At 39.5% G+C, this 22,406-nt stretch overlaps 1 protein-coding gene across 9 annotated transcripts in view; it reads left to right on the top strand.

Annotated features, from left to right (window-relative positions):
• SCAI (suppressor of cancer cell invasion) overlaps positions 1–22,406 on the top strand; it is a 140,268-nt gene that overhangs the window by 78,082 nt on the left and 39,780 nt on the right. For 8 of the 9 annotated variants that reach the window (XR_007122323.1, XM_047700358.1, XM_047700361.1 and 5 more), the window contains 4 exons: positions 13,895–13,990; positions 14,554–14,640; positions 15,745–15,843; positions 22,121–22,217. Coding sequence is in view for 8 of the 9 variants with exons in the window: in XM_047700358.1 (XP_047556314.1) it covers positions 13,895–13,990; positions 14,554–14,640; positions 15,745–15,843; positions 22,121–22,217 (379 nt within the window). In the remaining variant the exon portion in view is untranslated. The remainder of the gene's footprint in view (positions 1–13,894; positions 13,991–14,553; positions 14,641–15,744; positions 15,844–22,120; positions 22,218–22,406) is intronic. The other variant, XM_047700360.1, reaches the window with a different exon arrangement.

Below are 22,406 nucleotides of genomic sequence, written 5' to 3'. Positions count from 1 at the left end.
ACTGTTTGCTCTTAGTGCCCAGTTCAGTCCCTAATCAAAGACCAGATATATCTGGGGGCTTGTTTTCTCAAAGTGTCTGGCACATGTAGGGTGTGTATTTTTTTGTGCTTGTTTCTATAAAGGAAAAGTGCTTTATTCAGTATTAGATCTTGGTTGAAGACTTCCCTCTGTTTATCAGTTCTGTAGGTCATGTTAGAGTTCCCTAGAGTGGTGGGTTGTGGGGTGTATGGCATTCTTGTCCACACCGCTCTCCTGTTCCCTCTCCAAAGAAGTTCTTTGAGTTACATGAATTAAACACCTCTCTACTTTCAAGAGTTGCTATAGTTTTTGTGCATTTCTTTTAAAATAGAGATTTCTTTGTTAAAAATGAAAAGAAATGTTTTTTGGTTGTTTTCCCTTCTTCTGGTTGTGTTGGTCTGAATAGAAAACAGGATCACAATGTTTATAGAGAATAAAAAATATATTGGGGTGGTCTGGACCAGCTTTGGGATTTGGGGACAGTGGGGACTCAGCTGGAGTAGCGTGGCCTTTAACATGGTGCCCTTCATTCCCGACATTCCTTTCACTATTAGTGCTTATCTTCTGGCTAGCTTGCCTTTGTGTTTTCACTTATTTTTTCTTTGGAGGGCCATTGTGGAGGGGGAGGAGGAAGGGTAGAGGGAGTGAGAGAATCCCAAGCAGGCCTCACTTGCAGCACAGAGCCCAACTTGGGACTTGATCCCATGACCCTGAGATCATGACCTGAGCCGAAATCAAGAGTCAGACACTTAACCAACTGAGTGACCCTGGTGCCCCAACTTTTTTTCTTGAGTTCACGAAGTAGTTATTAAACTTACAGTGCAGTGTCATATACTTTCAGACAAGTACACACATTATCGTGTGTATAGTGTGTTTTTTACAAACAGGGCACATCTGTGTGGCTTGTACTGTGTGGTTTCTTCATCCGAAGAAAGAGAACACATAGCACCTCAGTAGCCCCCTTGTTCCCCCCTCACTTGGACTTAAACTCCTTATGAGCAGAGCAAAAATGTGCATTTCAGTGCATGAAAGGCTTCAGAGTTTCTATGTAATATCTTCCTTGGGTATAATTAATTCCCTTTTTACTCTTGAAGATGTGTCTTTCCACCTTATATTAAGTCTTTCATCTAACTTGTCAGAGCCTTTTGATTCTCCTAGATGTGAATATCTTAATGAAGTGTTTTTCTTGACTGAAATATCTCCTTATATTATGTGCATAATAAATAAGTTCTTTCCACTCACTGTCAGAAAACATAGTCCAAGACACTGAGAAATGGATGAAATGAATGGTGTTTTTCTTTTAATAGCTCTTGCATGTAGTTACAGTAGTAATGAAGTGAGAATAATGTTGGAAATATCTTTGAATACTGTCAGAAAATGATCAAAAGCCCAAGTGCTTGCAGGGTTCCAGTTACCATGGTGACTAAGACTGCTAGAGCAGAATGGAGTACTTGCTGGGATTATATAAGGCAGCATCTTGAGACATGTGTTAGAGATACACAGCTGTGTCTACCAGTGAGATCCATGACTTTTGGGGCTTTGAGACAACAGCGGCCTCCAAGTCACTGATTATTTGACTCCAGAGAAGCAGATACACTTAGCCAAAATAAGCATTGGAGGCCATAAATATAAATATATATATATTGACAGAGAAGTACACCAAAGAGAAGTGTAATGGTGTTAAATAAAAAAAAACTGCAGAAATTATTTTGATTAAATATGCTCCCAGTATTTAAGTTAGAGAAGAAATCCCCTACATAGGAAAAGATAACTGGGAAATTAAGGGTTTGCTCCCTTGGCCCCTTCCTACCCCACCTCCTCCTTCCCCTTTCTTCCCTCTTTTTCTGCTGCTCCCTCTTCCTTCTCTTCTTTCCTCAAAAAAACTAACATTTTCCTAGAAGCGAGTTCTGCAGACGGCTAATAGTAAAGTATATGTGATTTCAGAGATAATACTTAAACTACCTGTACAAGCCTGTGACGAATGCTTTTGTCTTCTGTGGCTTACCATTCAAAAGAATTGCACACACATTTGAGGTCGACTGCCACCAGAGCACAGCAGGTATCTTGATCACGTGATCTAGAGAAGCATTAGCTAATAAGAATTTAATATGAGCCACAAATGTGATTTTAAATTTTCTAGTAGCCGGATCTTAAAAATGTAAATAAAAAAGAAGTGAAATTAAGGTTAGTAATGTATTTCGTTTGATCCAGTATATCTAAAATACTTTATTTCTACATGTCATCAATATAGAAAAATTATTGAGATCTTTTATCTCCTTTTTTTCTCACACTTAGCCTTTGAAGTACACTGAATATTCTTACTTACACACATTCTTAATTACATACATTTCAGTTCAGATGGGCCACTTTTCGAGGATTCAGTACCCATATATGGCTATTGGCTCAGACAAAATACCTCCCACTTTGAGCTTTCATTCTCAAAATGGTCTGCTGTGCTTTCTGGTGAATACATACAGGCATTTGGGGATGGTGAGGGGGCTCTCTTCTTCACAGGTCCATCAGACATCGCATTTGTTTCTTCTTTCTCTTACCGTACAGATGCCAGTGGCCTGCAGGTCTCTTGGACCTACCTGTGTTTGGGAATTTGAGAGATACTCTGTTACCCACTGTGTAGTTTGCTAGGACTATTGTAATGAAATACCACTGATGGGGTGGCTTAAACAGCAGAAATTGATTGTCGCACAGTTCTGGAGCTTAGAAGTCCAGGAGCAAGGTGCTGCAGGGCTGGTTCCATCCCAGGCCTCTCTCTTCGGCTTGCAGATAGATGTTTTCTTTCTCATACGGTCACCCTTCTGTGCGTGTCTCTCTGTGTGTCCCCATCTCCTCCTGATAAGGATTGTATTAGTGCCCCCCCAAAATGCCTTGTTTTAATTTAATTACTATACTTCTTTAAAGGCCCTGTCTCCAAAGGCACATTCTGAGGTACTGGGGGCCAGGACTTCAGTATATGAACTAGTGGGTGACATAGTTTGCCCGTAACATAACACTTATTTTTGCTGAAAATACTGTCTGTGGGTTTTCAGTTTTGTTACCTAGTGGTTCTGTCTGTCTTTGGAATGGATCTGAGTAAATTAAAGATCGTGCTGCTGCCCTTTCCCCAGAATCCAGAAAATCAGTGATTTAAATGCTATCCCAAAATTTTAAAAAATAAAAAGAGATGAGTGTATTTCTAATTAGTTCTCTCTGACCGTCACAGTTCAGTATAACCTGATCTGGAACGTTACTGTTTATGAATACCTTAATTGCCTGACTAGGAACAGAAATAGGGCTTCTTCACCTTTTTATTTAGTTGCTAGTGGGTGAGATCAAGGATCGGTAAGGGGGAAAGTATTTGTGTTTACTTTTTGAGGTCTACCAGGAGGAGCGTAAAGAGAAAAAGTGAAGTTGTTTTAAGAACAATGGATTTCACGAAATCCTCCAGACACCGTCATTCGCATCTATTTTCTTGGTTTATAAATGAGAAGTCCAAAGCTTTGGTGTATTAAGCAATAGCTTGTTAATAGGATAGGTTCTGATTTGGGAATTGCTACTTCAGAAAAGTGGTTCCTCCATATAGGAGTTAAGATCCCAGAATACCAGGGGAGCTCTGGTCGCCTCTTCTCCGGAGGTGATGCAGGCGAATGCTTGACGGTAGGACTGGCGCAGTTAACTCCCTGGCTTCTTGTACTCCTCTCCTTGGTTCGCAGACGAATTCATGTCTGTAGAGCTTGGGTATCGTCATACCTGCAAAATAGTCATGGACACTTGGTGGGACAAGGCAGCAACACCATGGAGGGGACATGGGATCTAAAACTTGACAGTCTTTTTTTTCCTAAGCAGGGTGCCATTAAAAACAAATTTATTAATAGTTCCATTTCTAAATGTAAGAATTTTTATACTTCCCCTGGAGCTGGTTCATAGGAGGAAGAGACACCATTCCATAGCTTTATTTGGCTTGGCATGTCTGAATTCAAAGTGGGGGTGATTTATTCAAAATTGTTCAAATTTGCAAACCATTATTAGGAATGGAACAATTTGCTAAGTGCCTTCTTTTTTTTTTTTTTAATATTTCATTTATTTATTTGGCAGAGAGAGAGCACAAGCAGGGGGAGTGGCAGGCCGAGGGAGGCCCCACTGAGCTGAGAGCCCAACATGGGTCTCAATCCTAGAACCCTGGAATCATGACCTGAGCCAAAGGCAGACGTTTAACCAGCTGAACCACCCAGGTGCCCCTGCTAAGTGCCTTCTGTGTGCCCACACCATTCTAGATATGGGGCTAGGGATAGAAGCAGGATACCAAAATAGAGAGGATGTCCGCCTTCAGCCTAATCAAGCACTCTTGGGCACTTTCTGTCAAACCCTCATTCAAAAAAAGCTTTGCTCCCTCCTCAGTAAACAAAAGGCTTGATACTCTGGTATCATTAATGTACCCTCCCCTAAAGGAAGCACTCAGCGTTAACAGCCTACACCTGTTGGTACCCCGGCACCTTCAAAGTCACAGATCCATTCCTAGACCTAAATTTGGAAACCAGATATACCAGTTGTTTAAAAAAAAAAAAAAAAAAGTGCTAGTGTTAAAACAAGGAATTGCTTAATTGACTTGGCAAGTCCCAAACACAGTTTTGTCTGGTCTGGTATACAGATAGACACAGAGGCATGGATCAGAACAACGGTGTCACTGTAGTACAGGCCTCTCTGTGTAAACTAGACTATGTGATGGGACACTGTGCTCCTTGACTGAAAACCTTGTTCAGAGAAGTTGAATTATGCCCTTGACCACAGCTTTGTTGGAGGTCACTTGCATCCCATGACCTGGGGAGCAGAATGAGCTCACAGAGAAGAAATTTACTAGTGTAGAATCAAAATCTAGGTTGTTTTCCCTTATGGTAGAAAGAAGAGAACATTAGATTAGGGGTTAGAAGGTTTGGATCTGAATCACAGCTAAACAATTTACTGGTCATGAGTTCTCAGGCAACTCACTTTAAGCTCCATGATCCCCACTGTGTGTGTGTGTGTGTGTGTGTGTGTTTACATAGGCATGCCCTGGAGAAGCCAAGCATTTAAGGACAGGCTTAGGAAAGAGAAGCCAGTAGAAGTGAAGAGAAAGAAGAGAGAGAATTACAAGATGGTAGAAGTGGTGAACAGCCGCACGCCCCAGGAAGGACTGGCACGCAGAGGATGGAAGGGTGGCTGTTGAACTGGGATGTCAGGTGTGAGTGGGCATCAGCGATCCTAGCTGATTCAGTTTAGTTAAGGCAATTGATTTATAGAAACCCAGAAGACATTCCTAAGTTTTGGCATCTCAACAACTCTGGAAACAACTCTGGGAACCAAGTTTAATCATTTGCACTGCAATTCTGCCTCCTGTAGTCTCCTAACTTTTGTTGATAGAGTTTAGGATTTAAAAAAAGAGTGAGATAAGTGTCATACTTTCAATTTCCTCTAAAGCTTTGGAAGAGTATGAGCAGCCAATTTATAACATAGTTGCCTTTGCAAAAAGTGAAATATCAGGTCATTTAGCTTACAGGATAATTCACAGGGCCCCATTTAATTTAATTCTATGGACCATTAATTTCCCATCTCTAACGTCAGTAATAATGACCAAATGATATATTCAGAGTTTAACACCATAGTCAAGCTCTGGATAGTAGAGGAATTTGTCTAAAACTCTTTATAAAATACTTTAGTTAGTTTTAGACTCTAATCGAATTATAGCAGTTTGTTTATTAGCTTCTGTGATGTGTCTCATTAGAGAAAGGGTGATCATAGGACTTACCTAAGTTAAAAAAACTTAACTCTGTATTGAAAAAGAAATTCCTGTCTTTAGAGCTGAGTTTTTAGACTGTAGTGGCACATATTCTAAATTCTTTTGTGGGAAATAGTATAGAATTTAGCCAGTATTGTTCAGAGCTATAAATCAGAAAATATTTGTATACTTAGTACTTATTGTCAGGAGCCTTGTTCTAGCCTTTCAGATCGCCTTCTATGTGTTTTTAGCCCAGGTGCAGAATTCCCTTCCTTAAAGCTTTTTTTTTTTTTAAGGATTTTATTTATTTATTTGACAGACAGAGATCACAAGTAGGCAGAGAAGCAGGCAGAGAGAGAGGAGGAAGCAGGCTCCCTGCTGAGCAGAAAGCCCGATTCGGGGCTCGATCCCAGGACCCTGGGATCATGACCTGAGCCGAAGGCAGAGGCTTTAAACCACTGAGCCACCCAGGCGCCCCTCCTTAAAGCTTTTTACGCTGAACACCTGAAATTATATATGTCGTCATGAAATAAAACACTGAATTCTAGTTGTTTTCTCAGTTAACAATGTGTATTATTGAGGTTTATTAAATCTGTCAGTTTGGGAAACTCAGAGTAACTTAAGCAGGCACATGCTTCCTTGAAAATTTGCCTGCAGACTTTGTACAATATCTGTAAAGAAGCCCCCAGATGTTGTCAGTTCTCGTGGAGGTAATGTTGCTGCTTCACACTGTTATGTAATATACAGTCTTCCTAGCAGCAGCCACATAAGAGTTTTAACGATTCTGGCAGCAACTTCAATTTTAAAATGTCTGATTAGCACTTTCTCACTAGAGGTACATGGAGACATTGAAAAAACAAAAGATGAAAACTTGCAATAAATGTGGAAACTGGTATCTATAGTTAACTTATTTCTGTAATCTGGAATGAATTTCTCCTTATCATAAGGATAAGGAAACAAATTTTAAAATGTAGTTACTGGGGTGCCTGGGTGGCTCAGTGGGTTGAGCCTCTGCCTTCAGCTCAGGTCATGATCTCAGAATCCTGGGATCGAGTCCTGCATCAGGCTCTCTGCTTGGCAGGGAGCCTGCTTCTTCCTCTCTCTCTGCCTGCCTCTCTGCCTGCTTGTAATCTCTCTCTGTCAAATAAATAAATAAAATCTTAAAAAAAAAAATGTAGTTACTAACTCATTCTTGTTATGTGCACCTGAAAACTTCACATAGTCCTTTTGCTTTTTTTATTCGTTGTCTTAACATCCAGTAGAGAAATGCTTATCTTCTTTCACTTATTAACTCCACTTACAGAAATTTACCTTTTACTCAGATTGCGTAACTATTCAAGAATAGTATGAAGATGTTTATTGATGTTTATTGCAACATTTTTGTAACAGGGAATAACTGGAAGCAATAAAAATGTCCATTGGGAAGGGATTGGTTAAATAAATTGGTTATTGTGTGCTACATTATATGCAGTAAATATTGAGATAATTGTATGCATTAAAAAAAACCCGATATATTTTTAAATTTAAAGAACATGTAAAAATAAACATACAAATAATAAAATAAAAGGTATATTATAGAACATTATATATTTACATTATATATTTACTTAAATGTACATAGAAAATGCATTTTTTTTTTTTAAGATTTTATTTATTTATTTGTCAGAGAGAGAGAGGGAGAGAGAGCGAGCACAGGCAGACAGAATGGCAGGCAGAGGCAGAGGGAGAAGCAGGCTCCCTGATGAGCAAGGAGCCGGATGTGGGACTTGATCCCAGGACGCTGGGATCACGACCCGAGCCGAAGGCAGCTGCTTAACCAACTGAGCCACCCAGGCGTCCCTAGAAAATGCATTCTTAATGGTGGTTATTTTGGGGGGCTAGAATTGAGGGGCGAAGCAATAGGGTATTTTTTACAATGTGTAGCATTTTATTTTCCAATTGACTTATATTATTTTCAGAATTGAAAAAGAAAGGAAAAAATACAATATTTCTATGATAGATTGCTTGTAAAAATCCTTCCCTTCCCTGCTGTATCCATGCCCATGAGCCATCCCCTCCCACAGTCTGTGCTCGGCCAAGGGGATTGCTCTGGCCAATGGAACAGCTCAGACGTGATGCAAAGAATCAAAAAGAATGATGCATATTAGAACTGCCCTCTCCTTTGCTGCTTTTGGGATCCTCAGCTGAGCTAGCCTGTTGGATGAGAAACACATGACCCAGCACCCTAGCTGCCAGTCAGGTAACTGCCAGACGCCTAAGGGAGGCCCTCCACCAGTCGCTGTCCACACTGGCGTGAGCGAGGTCTGGCTAAGACTTGTGTTACGGCTCTATTAGCTGATAATGGCCTTTGTTTCTCTTGCATATTATCTTCTCTCTCTCTCTCTCTCTCTGATGGTCACTTCTTTCTCTTTTACCTATCCAGCTCTCTTTCTTCAAGCAGCTTTCCCTGACTACTCAAGCCCTCCAGTGTATCTCTTTTCTACACTCTTTTCTACACTCAGTCCTATATAATTTAATACTTAGGTGCTGTTTTCCCTCTTTTTCTGTATATGTGTTTGTCTCTTCTATCTAACTGAATTTAAGCTCCTTGATTGTGGAGATCATGTTACACATCACTTTCTCTGGCCTTCGTAATACTTATCACTTGATAGAATTATATGCAGTAACCAGGTTTTCTACTTCCATCCCATGACTTCAAAAGACACCTTGCCAGGGCGCCTGGGAGGCTCAGTTGGTTAAGCAACTGCCTTTGGCTCAGGTCATGATCCTGGAGTCCTGGGATCAAGTCCCACATCAGGCTCCTCGCTCAGCAGGGAGTCTGCTTCTCCCGCTGACCTCTCTCCTCTCATGCTCTCTCTCTCTCTCAAATAAATAAATAAATCTTCAAAAGACACCTTGCCTAACTGCAAGGCAGGTGTCACCAATAGCAAGATACCCCACTAGGGCAAGAGAAAAGCTATAGAAACATAAGCTGTGTTTGTGTCTGCTCTGTAGCCCTCTTATTTCCATGGAATTATGTATCCTTTGTTAAGTAAATTACAAAATATATAGCAGCCTTGTGTGTGTGCGGGGAGAGTCTTTTTCTGCTAATCTCAAATATGTATGTGTACTATACACTGTGCTACATATGATTATATTAAACTTGAAAAAATGTTAACAACATAGTAAGCGAGAGAAGTTTACATTACAAAACAAGTACTGTGCCTGTATACACAAATACTGTGTATGTGTGTGTATATATATCCCTTCCCTCCCATCCCCAAACAACTGAACAACAAAATACTACCTCAAATTTCATTAGATTAGTATTGTTTACCGAGAATATTCAGCTTACTTAGTGAGACTAAACAAAGGATTGCTTTTGTACTTGAAGGTTAAACTTAGGTTAAATGAGAGAATTTAAAGTCTCTTATTTGGGGGCGCCTGGGTGGCTCAGATAGTTAAGTGTCTGCTAAGGTCATGATCCTAGGGTATTGGGATCGAGCCCCATGTGGGGCTTCCTGCCCAACAGTCTGCTTCTCCCTCTCCCTCTCCCTCTACGGTTCCCCCTGCTTGTGCTCTCTCACTCTCTCTGTCAAATAAATAAATAAATCTTAAAAAAAAAATAGAAGTCTCTCTTTTAGGGGTGCTTTGGTGGCTCAGTGGGTTAAGCATCCAACTTTTGATTTCAGCTCAGGTCATGATCTCAGGGTTGTGAGATTGAGCCCTGCATTGGGTTCCATGCTGGGTGTGAAGCCTTCTAAAGATCTCTCTCTCTCTCTCTCTGCCTCTCCCCCCGAAACTCACCCCCTTTTCTCACGAGTGTGCACATTCTCTCTCTCTCTAAAAAAAAAAAGAAGTGTCTCCTTTTACCATGAAACATTTAAGTGTTTTCTCTATTTTGAGTTATAAGGTTATTTGAGTTATAAGGGTTATTCTGAAATACAGCCTTTACTTCTTTGCTTAGTTGAAAATAGTGCTAGTGGTGATCAGAGGGTTTTTGATTTAACTGAAGTTGTATTAGCATAGACAGGTAGATTAATGAAAAAGAATAGAGTCCCCAAACACCGCCACTTTATCTGGCAACCCCAAATAGAAATGCTCAGGTACATTGGGATTCATTGTGCTATTTTCTACTTTTGTATATGTCTGAAACCTTCCAGCATAAAGAAGACTTTAAGACATAACTTAAAAAAGGGGCACCTGGGTGGCTCAGTGGGTTAAGCCCCTGCCTTCAGCTCAGGTCATGGTCCCAGGGTCCTGGGATCGAGCCCCGCATCGGGCTCTCTGCTTAGCGGGGGGCCTGCTTCCCCCCCCCCCCACTCTCTCTGCCTGCCTCTCTGCCTACTTGTGATCTCTGTCTGTCAAATAAGTAAATGGGCTCTTCAAAAAAAAAAGAAAGAAAAGAAAAAAAAGACATAACTTAAAAAAATAAAGATACCTTTCACAAAAGCAATAAAAATATGAGACATTGTAATAATGCGAACCAATAATATTAGATCTTTATGCAAAACATTATAAAATTTATTTAGTGCCTATCTTCAACATAAATGGAAAGAGGTACTGTTGACACTAAAAATTATGCGTTTTAAAATGTCAGTTCTCCAAATGGATGTCTAGATTCATTCAAGTCTCATTAGAACCCATTAGGATTTTTTTTTGGTAGAACTTTGATAAGCTGATTTTAATGTTCATATGCAAGTATAAGGAACCAAGAATAACCAAGCTATTCCTTTAAAAGAAAAAGAGGAAACATGCCACACTTTTTTTTTAAGGTTTTATTTATTTATTTGTCAGAGAGAGAGAGAGATCTCGCACAGGCAGGGGAGCATCAGGCAGAGGGAGAAGCAGGCTCCCTGCTGAGCAAGTAGCCTGCTGTGGGACTCAATTCCAGGATCTTGGGATCACGACCTGAGCCGAAGGCAGACACTTAACCAACTGAGCCACCCAGGAGTCCTGATGCCACACTTTTTTTTTTTTTTAAAGATTTTTTATTTATTTATTTGACAGAGAGAGATCACAAGCAGGCAGAGAGGCAGGCAGAGAGAGAGGAGGAAGCAGGCTTCCTGCTGAGCAGAGAGCCCGATGCGGGGCTCGATCCCAGGACCCTGAGATCATGACCTGAGCCGAAGGCAGCGGCTTAACCCACTGAGCCACCCAGGCGCCCCCTTTTTTTTTTTTTAAAGATTTTTTATTTATTTATTTGACAGAGAGAGATCACAAGCAGGCAGAGAGGCAGGCAGAGAGAGAGGAGGAAGCAGGCTCCCTGCTGAGCAGAGAGCCTGATACCACACTTTTTAGTAAAGCTATAGTAATTAACAGAATGTTAATGAGGAACTAGAAAAACCAGTAGAATAGAACAAAGAACTGAGACCCAAGCATAAGGGAAAATTGATGACTGCAATTCTAGTCCTGTCAAATTATTCAAAAGTCAAATGATTTTTTTTTTAAATTTTTAAAGATTTATTTATTAGAGTACGAGGGAGAGAGAGCACAAACTGGGGAGCGGCAGAGCGATAGGGGGAGAGAAAGAATCTCAAGCAGACTCTGTGTTGAGCATGGAGCCTGATACGGGGCTCTGTCTTAAGATCTCAGGGTCTTGGGTGAGACCTGGGTCAGGCCTGGGTGGCTCAGTGGGTTAAAACCTCTGCCTTCGGCTCAGGTCATGATCCCATGGTCCTGGGATCGAGTTCCGCATCAGGCTCTCTGCTCAGCTGGGAGCCTGCTTCCTCCTCTCTCTCTGTCTGCCTCTCTGCCTACTTGTGATCTCTGTCTGTCAGATAAATAAATAAAATCTTTAATGAAAAAAGACCCTGGAATCATGACCTGAGCAGAAACCAAGAGTCGGATGCTTAACCAGTTGCTCCCGTCGTGGGATTTAAAAAAAAAAAAAAAATGAATTCAGAAGGGCACCTGGGTGTCTCAGTCGTTGGGCATCTGCCTTCGGCTCAGGTCATGATCCCAGGGTCCTGGGATCGAGTCCCTCATCGGGCTTTCTGCTCAGCAGGGAGCCTGCTTCCCCCGTCTCTCAGCCTGCCTCTCTGCCTACTTGTGATCTCTCTCTCTCTCTCTGTCAAGTAAATAAAGTCTTTTTAAAAAATTAATTCAGTTGGAATTTGTTAACATATATCTGAAATATTGGTTATATTAAAGAGTTAAATTTGGAAGGTGAAACTTTAAATCTTTTAAAAGTCTATATTATTGTATGGATGAATTTCTTTTAAAAAGACAGAAAAAGAACTTTCCATAGAGATTGAGTTGATACCTTTTGGTAACTAGTCATAAAAAAACCCAAAAGCCCAATCAGTAAACACGAGAAGACCAGTCATAGACTCAGGTAAGAAGAGTACCTCACTGGAATCAGTGGGTGGTTATCGTTCGTTTATAAAACAACCAGTGTTGGGCAGTACGACCCTCCCAAGATTTGGTTGACTCTTTATTGGATTCACGTAGCTTTCACAAACCAACAGCCATAGCCATAGTTTTTTGAAATTTGCCTCTTTTTCTCTTCTAGAGGTTTTTACAGATACCTTGAGCTTATGAGGCTTCTGCAAGACAATTGGATCCTCAGGTCCTTCTCCCTGATCTAGCTTATTCCAGTGAAAAAATATACGTGGGGCCACATTCATAGATGTATTCATAGGCTCTAAGGAAGGTTTTGCCCTGAGGATGAGACTCCGTTGTTAGTGGTGTTTGTAGCCATCATTTCCCCGTTGTATCTTTTTTACTTACGCATGAGAAACTCTTCTTGCTGTCCTGAAAGTTCTGCAACTGGTAGGTCATCACTTTTCCTTTTCAGCCCAGCTTGCAGCTAGTTCTTTTCTGAGTTCATCTCTTTTTCGTGTTTGTGAAGTGCCCTAATAGCATCGGGGCTAGTAACATACTTTTCCCAGCTTCTTTGTATAAATCCATATGTTCACTAGTCACTTTAACTGCTCTCCAAGTCATTGCAGGCAGATGCTGTTTTGCCTCTGTATTATATGTCATCATTTTTCTAGCCTTTAGTGACAGTTTTGTGTTGCTCAGTTCCGATGCCAGTGTTACATATGTTATGTATTTGTTATGGCAATAGCCTCTTCCTGGTATCCATTTCTGTACTGGCTTTTCCTCAATGAGGCTGCTGTAACAGCTCCAACATTTTAGTGCCTCACTACAATAGAGATTATTTCTAGCTCCCGTGCTAGCTGTAAGTTGTCTGCAATTCTAAGGCTCCATTAAATGGGTCTGACTCTGTGTTCCAGGCTAAGGAGCAACCCTGTCTTGGTCTTAGATTGGAGGGAAGTGAAAATGCTGAACTGCATAGTATCTCTCATGTCATCTTCTCAGACATGGTGTGGGTAACATGCAATTATATTTCATTGGCCAGAGCAAGTCTTAAGGCCAGGCCCAGTGTTCATATGACAGAGAAGAATTTGTCTCTAAGGCGTGTGGTTTGAGTCACCAGACCCAAGGGCAGGGATGTAGAGTTCACCTACAGAGAGAGGATAGAATAATCAAGAACAGTAATACCACCTGCACATCCATTGCTAGATACGTTCCCTAAAGCAGCAGGGTTTTTCGGAGTGCTGAGTTCTTATGTGAAGATAATGAAATTCTAATAATGAAGATAACATTTGGAAGCTATCAGTGCGTGAATGACTACGAATAAGATCACCCCAGGAGAAGAAAGAGAATGCTAGAAACCTCACGGGACAGTGTCTACAAAAGAGACTAAGAATGAACAGAGGTGGGGAGAAGAGTAGGAAAGAACAAGTCCTGGACTCTTACAGAACCATTTCTGCTCCAAAATTTACAGCTTTTTAAAAAAGAAAGCCTGAGGGGTGCCTGGGTGGCTCAGTCGAAGGCAGATGCCTTCGGCTCAGGTCATGATCCCCGGGTCGTGGGATCAAGCCCCTCATCAGGCTTCCTGCTCGGCGGAGAGCCTGCTTCTCCCTCTTCCTTTCCCACTGCTTGTGTTCCCTCTCTTGCTGTGTCTCTCTCTGTCAAATAAATAAAATCTTAAAAAAAAAAAAAAAAGAAAAAAAAAAAGAAAAGAAGAAAGAAAGCCTGAATGCAGATGCTTTAAATCTTTCTAGTTTATACCGTCACAAGTCTTAATTTCCAAATAGCCTAGGAGTTTTAAAAGTAATACGTGTTTGTTTGTCATTACAGAGATTTGCCACAATATGGGCAGAAGCAGTGGCAGTCCTATTTTGGAAGAACTTTCGATGTTTACACCAAACTCTGGAAGTTCCAGCAGCAGCATCGGTAAAGGAATTTTACAGTTACAGGAGAGTGAAGGGCCAGTTTATGTTAGTTCCAGTTTTGACCTTTACTACCTCAGTACGCTTTATCTCTTGGTACATTTTAATATAGTTCATCTTCATGACACAAAGGAAAATAAATAGATTTTTTTCCTATTTACTTAAGTTTTTAAAATGTAATGTTCTCATCTGATCTTTAAAGAGAGTGTTAAATCTGAAGTGGTTCAGATTAACATAGGTAGGCTTGATGCATGGTTTCATTCTAAAATAGGTATTGTTTATTTGGTCAAAGCTGTTTTGGGGGGAGGTTGTTGCTTTTAATTTTCATGAGCATAGCTCGAAGTTTCTTTTCATATTTCAGCATACTTTAGGTAGACATTTAATACATGCTTTTTGAATTTAATTGAATGATGTTGAAATCTCATGAAAAATTCATGAATTTGAATTCATGAATTCAGAATTTCATGCTGAATTGGGTGGTATTTTATCCTATTAAATTTACAGATTTGGTTATTTTTGGAATTTATAGTCTCTTATTTCTATTTTCTTATCTCCTATGTAAAACAGACAAGTCTTGGATAATCGGTATGGCTTGAAGCGGTGGCAAATAGGGGAAATTGCTTCTAAGATTGGGCAGCTATACTACCATTATTAGTAAGTGAATTACATATGGAAAAAATAAAGCATTGTCCTGATTTAAACACAGCATGCAGAAGTATGCATAATATAAATTACTTGGTAGGAGGGAAAACTAAGGCATTACAAATGAAACCCAGATCATAGTGATCAAAACAGTATTATGAAATGATCTTCCATAATCCAAGTAACATTATTTGCTTCAAAGGCTTGCCTTCCTAACAGTTCATTTGGGCAGACTCATTTATAACTTCAATGCTCGTGATCTTGGTTTGAGATAAATCATAAATATGAAATGAATTTATAGTTCTTAATGGCTTCACTTAAATCTTGATCATATCATAACTATATGTTTGAATGAGTGGTTTTCGGGGGAATACTTTAAAACTCGTATTTGTAGGATATATCTAAAAGGTTACATGAAGCAGATAAATCTCACTGATGAGATGAGATTCTTAATGATGAGTCAAGGAAAGAAGATGATTCCTTTTCAGAATCTAAATCTCATTGAGTATCGGGTATACCATAAAAAGCTTGGACCATGTGGAATTTCTTCCTCTTCCTGTCTCTTGGCACGCCATCCAACATTCCCCCATTAAAATCACTCTTTCAGGTAGAATATTTTCTTAAGAAGTCTCTTGTAAAACTAGAAATGTTAAACAGAGAACCTGATTCATCAGCATCCTCTGAAGATTAATACGGATTAGTCCATTTCTGAGTCCTATGAGAAACTGAAGAAATGAGCCAGAGGACAAGTGACTCTGTATGGATTTGGGGAAGGCCATGAAAGGTCTGGTGGAAAGATGTAACTGGGTGGAATGCTGTTTGGAGAATCCTTTCAAAGAATGAGAATAATGTGTACTTTGGATTGTCATCAAAAAAGGCTTGGGAGCAGTGGGGAGGTGTTTTTTTTGTTGTTTTTTTTTTTGTTTTTTTTTTTGTTTTTTACCTTGTCGTATTCTTACCCATTGTAAGGGTATTAAGATTATTGCTTTGCTGATTGCAAATTTAGGATAGTCCTTCCCATCCCCTCGTGTAGAGGAATAGAGGAAGAATAAAACAAGTATTCATCATGAAGATTTTGAGACACTGTCAAATTTAAGGATTTTTTTTTCCTCATAGCCTACGCACATCTGAGACCAGCTATCTGAATGAAGCTTTCTCCTTCTATTCTGCAATCAGACAGAGATCATATTATTCTCAAGTCAATAAAGAGGACAGGTATGCACCTACTATGTTTTTAGAGAGGAGATAAAACACTCAGAATTTTTAGCCTGTGTGGAAATTATGCAAAGAAGCACATATTTGTTTATAACTTTTATTAATTTAAATGGACTTTACTGAGCACCTTACAATATATTAGGCCTTCTTAAGCATACAGACCTATGTTACCTAAAAGCAATAAATGTCATAGATGTAACAACAGATGTCCTAGTACCTGGGAGAAATCAGAGCATGAAGGAGGGGTTGATTATTTCTTAATGAGGGATTGGAGACTCACAAAGTTTCATAGAAATGAAACAATTCCAAAGTGAGGCTTAGCGGATAGCCTTTGTTCTTGTTATCCTATATAATTTGAATTCATATACATTCAAAAGCCTGCTGGCAGCTGTGGGTGGGACTAAAGAAAAGGCCGCTAAAGCTGTTTACATTGTCTTATATAAACTGGATATGTTACAGTGGTGTAGCTCCACTGTAAGAAAAAAAAAAAAATCACACAGAATTTATTCATTCTCGACGGTAATCTGTTTGAGCCACATGTTTTGTATTTGGCAGTGATATAGATGCTTGGGTGGGAGAAGAGAAAAGAAAAGAAGAAGGTTTACATGTGTTCTCTTCCTTTCAGAGGATTATCTCCTTAAGGAAGTTACAGACATATTTGGGGTACAGGTAGACTGTGATATTATTAATTCCAGGGGAAGACATAATTGCTGAAGGAATCAGGGTTCTGCTGGAGAATCTCTGTTACCAGTATTCCAGGAATTGTTGGAAGAGAAAGCTCAGGCATAGAAGATCTGAATGTTCTCTCTACTGCCGGCAGCAGAGCTCACAGTTGTTATATAGTGAAAAGATTATATTCTCTTACCAGTAGACAAGAACATAATTTTGACATATTTTTCTAGAGAACACTTTATGGTTGGCTATCATAAAGCTTTCTGGCTAAACAGCAGTATTTTTTGGAAAGCCCCACTCCTGTAAATCCCCTTCATTCCCCAGCAGATCTTGTTCAGGCTTGTGCAAAGGAGTTTGGTTGATACAACGAAGGCATGCAGTTGCTGGATTCTCCGTTTTCCCCAAAATCATCCCTGTGCTTCATTCTTCCAGCAAAAGTTCCATCAGTTACCTGCCTCTCCTTCAGATTTTCTCATGGCTTACCTCACCTATTCTCACTACAGATACATTTCCTCAGAACCCCTCCCCCCAATTTTTGTATTCATATTGTACAATTTGAATTCGTGGTGAGATAAATCTTATTTCTAAAAATATGCAAAGGGGCTATGTAATGAATATCTTTTCAGTATGAAAATACATATAAGGAAAGAACCATTGTTTTTTAAAGATTTTATTAATTCATTTGAGAGAGAGATAGAGAGCAGGAGCAGGGGGAGGGGCAGAGGGAGGAGGAGGAGCAGGCTCCCTGATGAGCAGGAACCCTGTGCAGGGCTGGATCCCAGGACCTGGAGATCAGGACCTGAGCCAAAGGCAGACATTTAACCAACTGAGCCACCCAGGTGCCCCAAGGAAAGAACCATTTTAAGCAATAATGAAATACCTTGTATAATTCACTCTTCTGCATTTTCTAATTCGCTCAAAGGGAAATTGGCCTTGGGCCCTTTGGCTTAAAACCAAACAGTTTCCTTTATTAAAATCCTTTCCTATCCTAATAGCAAATACCCCATATGAATGATTTTCCTGTGCTGCCTCCTAGAGCAAGGCAGATGAACAGAGGTAGGATTATTTATTTATTTATTTATTTATTTGAGGTAGGATTATTTATAACCAGTATGACAAATCTCTTGCCTGAGGCCACTAAATTAGAATGAAAGGACGATCCATTATACAAAGTCTTGACCTTGTTCCCTGTACCTTAGGAAGGATGATGGTTGGTAGGTTGTTTCTCAGTTCTTACAGGGCAGGAAGACAGCCGAGGTAGTTTGCTAATAGGTCCTAAAATGAACAGCCGGTTTAGCCTAATACCCTCTAGTTCCATCCACGTCTTTGCAAATGGCAAGATTTCATTCTTTTTTTGATGGCTGGGTTATATTCCATTGTATTAATAAAATAAGATGAAAACTGAGAGGGAGGCAAACCATAAAAGACTCTTAAGTCTAGGAAATAAACTGAGGGTTGCTGGGCATTAGGAAGACACTTGATACAAGGAGCATTGGTGTTGCATGCAACTCATGAATCACTAAATTCTACCCCTGAAGTTAATAATACAGTATATGTTAACTAAATTGAATTTAAATAAAAAATAAAATAAAGCGAACAGCTGGTTGATTAAAACTAAGTAAGAGAGGATTGCACAATTTCGCAGTTCCTTTAAAAGCAAAAATTTCTCCTCAAAGGAGCAAGTTCTCTCTGCATTGTCTCAGTACCTAAGGACTGTGTTAGAGCCAGAAGGAATGGTACATTCCAGCGATCACCAAGAGCAACACATGAAAATGTCTCATTCCATCATCATCGTGTTTAGTAGGGGAGAGGTTACTGCATAATCATTTGACCTGGGAGCCACTGACCCTGGCTTTGCAAATGGCTGAGGTTGACCTGGTTAGAGTTCCATGTGGAGAGGATGAAGTTTCTGGGTACGCAGAGGTTGGGGCCATGTGGCAGTCAGCCTCCTGGGAAGACTGTTTCTCGGGCAGAGGTATAGAGTTCAGTGTCTTAGAAGTAGTGGGCCTGGCAGGCTGGACAAAGCTACGGCTCTGGAGTACCAGAAGAACTTTGTCAGGAGAATCGTGATGTCAGCTGTGGGGGTGACATAATGGACTTTTTCCATCGTGGGAACCGTGAATCTGATCTTGAGGACCTTGGCACCTTCTAATAGTGGTGTGTGTCGGGAGGACTTGAAGTGGACCTTCCTACTGTGGTTCATAGGATATTTTCCTTCTGCAGTTTGATGTGTTTTCAGACAGTGGGGCTGTGGGCTGTTGAGGTTTTGGGGCCTGACTGGGGTAACCTCTCGTGTGTATGAATGGATAGCCCTGACTTACTTAACTGCCCTCTGCTCAGTTCGATGCAGTGGTTTCCACAACAGAACACATCCATCTACTGCTGTGTGTTCATGTAATACAGGGATGGCACGGCTGTTTGGGAACTGTCTGCTGGCTTAGGATCCTTTTTACATTTTTGAAATGCAGTGAAAAAAAGAAAAGGTAGATACACTATGAACACTGTATGTGGCTATGAAGCCTAAAACATTTACTATCTGGCCATTTGCAAAAATTTGCCAATGCCTGGTTCAATATGTGTTTGTGTAATCTGTGTTATGTAATTGTGTGATATGATACAAATCCACAGAACCTGTTTAATTTTTATTAAAAAATTAGAGGAATTTTCTTATTAATATTTCAGTTATGAATGAACATCATCCTCCTACAGATTTTCCTCCTGTTTGAATTCCACTTTGATAATGTGGTAGGTTAAACAATCAAAAATAACTGCATCCAAAATAACCTAGAGATACTGGATAAACAGATCAACTTTTTTTTTTTTTTTGTTAAAGGTTTCATTTATTTATTTATTTATTAGAAAGACAGAGATAGTGAGCTAGAGCATGAGCAGGGAGAAGAGGGAAAAGCAGGCTTCCCACTGACCAGGGAGCCCCACATGGGGCTCGATCCCAGGGCCCTAGGATCATGACCTGAACTGAGGGAAGATGCTTAACCCACTGAGCCATCCAGGCGCCCCTCAGCCATCCTTTTACATGGACAGTTTAGCTGTCAAGAAAGTAAGGGAAATCCTCAGGTCATTAACCCTGTGACCAGTGCCAGGACAACCTTGTAGGAGGGTGGTTAGTTCTGGTGATGTAAGAGAACGACTATGGATTTCTTCAGAAAGAGGAAAATTGAAACTGGAAGGAACAGGTAATTTACAAGGGTTGGTAAGAAAAAAGTTATCCCTTTGTTTCCTAAAAAAATCACGGACTTCATAAGACAGTGGTCATTGTATTAATGGCTAATTGAGGTTATTGAGATAAAATGGGGCCAAATTCTGGACAACAATAACATGAAAGAAGAAAGTAAAGAACTAAACCATACCAATAACATCCATTTATCATCCAGAAGAAGCTTAGAGTCAATAAAGTTTGCTTATTAAAATATTAACAAAAATAGGGGCACCTGGGAGGCTGAGTGGGTTAAGCCTCTGCCTTCAGCTCAGGTCATGATCTCAGGGCCCTGGGATCCAGCCCCGCATCGCATCGGGCTCTCTGCTCAGCAGGGAGCCTGCTTTCCCCCCACGCCCCCCCGTCTGCCTAGCTCTCTGCCTACTTGTGATCTCTCTCTCTCTGTCAAATAAATAATCTTTTTTAAAAAATTTAAAAAATAATTAATAAAAATATTTTAAAGAACATAAAGAAAATGTATAACTTCAAAACAGGTAGAGGGGAGGAAAGTGAAAAATAAAATTATGATGTATAATCTTTATAATAAAATCTAGGAAAGGAATACACACTAAAGTATAATTAGCACAAAAAACTAAAGTAGAAATAAGTACAAGTACATTGGTACTCATAATAAATGAAAGTGATCTAAACTTCCTAATAAAAGTCAGAGATTTATCAGTATGCCTTTTAAAGGAAAATCCAATAATATAGTGTTTATAAGAGCTCCTCCAAAGATACAAGGTACAGGAAAAGATAAAATAGATAGCAGAGGGAAAAAATGCCACTATATTTAAGGCAGGGAGCATTATTAAAGATAGAGGTTTACTTCATACTGGTGCAAGGAACAACTCAAAAAAAAATTCTAAACTTGTATATGCCCAATAATGTAATATTATAGTAAAGCAAAAAGTGGCATATTTTATGGAAGAAATTGATAAATGATCCAACCAATATACAATACCATATTTAATCATTTATCAAGAAAACCAAAAACTGAGGTTTGAATAACATAATTAAAAACTTGTTCTAATGTGCTTAAAACTGCCAATACGCAAATGCACATTAATTTTCAAGCTTAAATGAAACTTTTGTGAAATTGACTTAAACCTGACATAAAACACGTTTCAATGTTTTTCAAGTGTAGGATGTCTAACCATGGTCCAGTGCCATTAAAAATTAAGAATGACAACATAATTTTTTAAAAAAATCAATAAATATATCAATTAGTAGACACCTTTCTAAATAACTCATGGTTCACACTTGATCTTAGCCAAAAGGCCGAGAAGCGATAAAATAACTCATGGTTCAAAGAGGAATTTTTACATATTTTCTCTTGGAAAATGTCCAGCATATAAAAAATATGCTGTTCTAAGATTATTACAATTGTAACGGAGGCTGTGGAAATCGGAAATACCGAGTTTGAATTGATAAGGGATGAGTATAAAGGGTCAAGTGTGAAGAGGTACAATATTGATGGTAAATAGCCTTTGATTATTTACTCGTAGCAACCACTAAAAGAATAGTAAGGAAAGAGGTATAAGTAGGAAACTGACAGAGGACATAAAATAGAGCACTAAAATATATTTGATGAACTGGAAAGAAAGCAAGAAAGGAGCACTAGAAAACAAATACAGGATGGGCAAATAGAAAACAGACAACCCAGTGGGAGATGCAAACCCAGCCAAAGTAACAGATAAAATGTAAACGGTCCAACTTCCTGAGTCTGTGAGGCAGAGATTGTCTGGATAAAAAAAGCTAACTAAATATTGCCTACAAAATACCGGTTAACGTGAAAAGACACAGGTACTTGAAAGGTGAGGATACAAGAAGATATGACATACAAGCAGTAAGCATAAGAAAACTGGGTTTGATTATATTAATACCAGAAAATAAGATTTCAAAACAAAAAATGTTCTTCCTGGAACTCTTTTCAACTTATACTTTCCTGCGGTTGTCTTCTTCTACCACAACATCACTCTCGCTAGGAACCCTCCTCTGTAGGCTCAGATAGCATCCTTTAGTCTTCCTGTTGTTGTATTTATTCTGTCATTGTGTTTATCTGTGTCCACTATGTTGTAGGTAGCTTCCTGTCTCTGAGATTTGTGAAGAGGGGGCCATGTCTGTAGTTTGTTTTGATCATTCTTCTAGCAGAGTGCCTAAGGCATCTAAGTTTCCCGTGGGTATTTGTTCAATGAATGAATATATGAATGAATGTAATGAATCTGAGTAAGAAACGTGTTTAAATGCGACTATAGGTTATGTGCAGAAATAGTTGTAACTGTGCAAAATAATATCTAAAAGAGTTTAAAAGCTGCCAGAGAGCTGGAAAAATCAAAGAGCGTGTTTTCTTTTTTGAGTCTAATGAGTTAACTTCCTCTTTCTCTGCCATAGACCTGAGTTGGTTGTTAAGAAGCTACGATACTACGCAAGGTTTATTGTAGTTTGTCTTCTGCTCAACAAAATGGATGTTGTGAAGGATTTGGTGAAGGTAATTGTGCTTTAAAATTGTTAAAATCCTAGGCTGTAATTGTGTATGGATAATTTTGTTTCTCAAAAGTAGACTTAGGGTAAAAAATAATTTTAATATATGTAAAACATTACAGCATTCAAAGTATAGTAGCTTTGGACAAGGGCAGTGCTAAAAGGATTTTCCTGCTCTCTCCATATTTCTGATACA

Source organism: Lutra lutra, chromosome 13, assembly GCF_902655055.1.
Source record: "Lutra lutra chromosome 13, mLutLut1.2, whole genome shotgun sequence".
Classification (NCBI taxonomy): Eukaryota; Metazoa; Chordata; class Mammalia; order Carnivora; family Mustelidae; genus Lutra; species Lutra lutra.
Note: the sequence above shows the minus strand (reverse complement) of the source record. Positions and strands in the feature narration are given on the sequence as shown.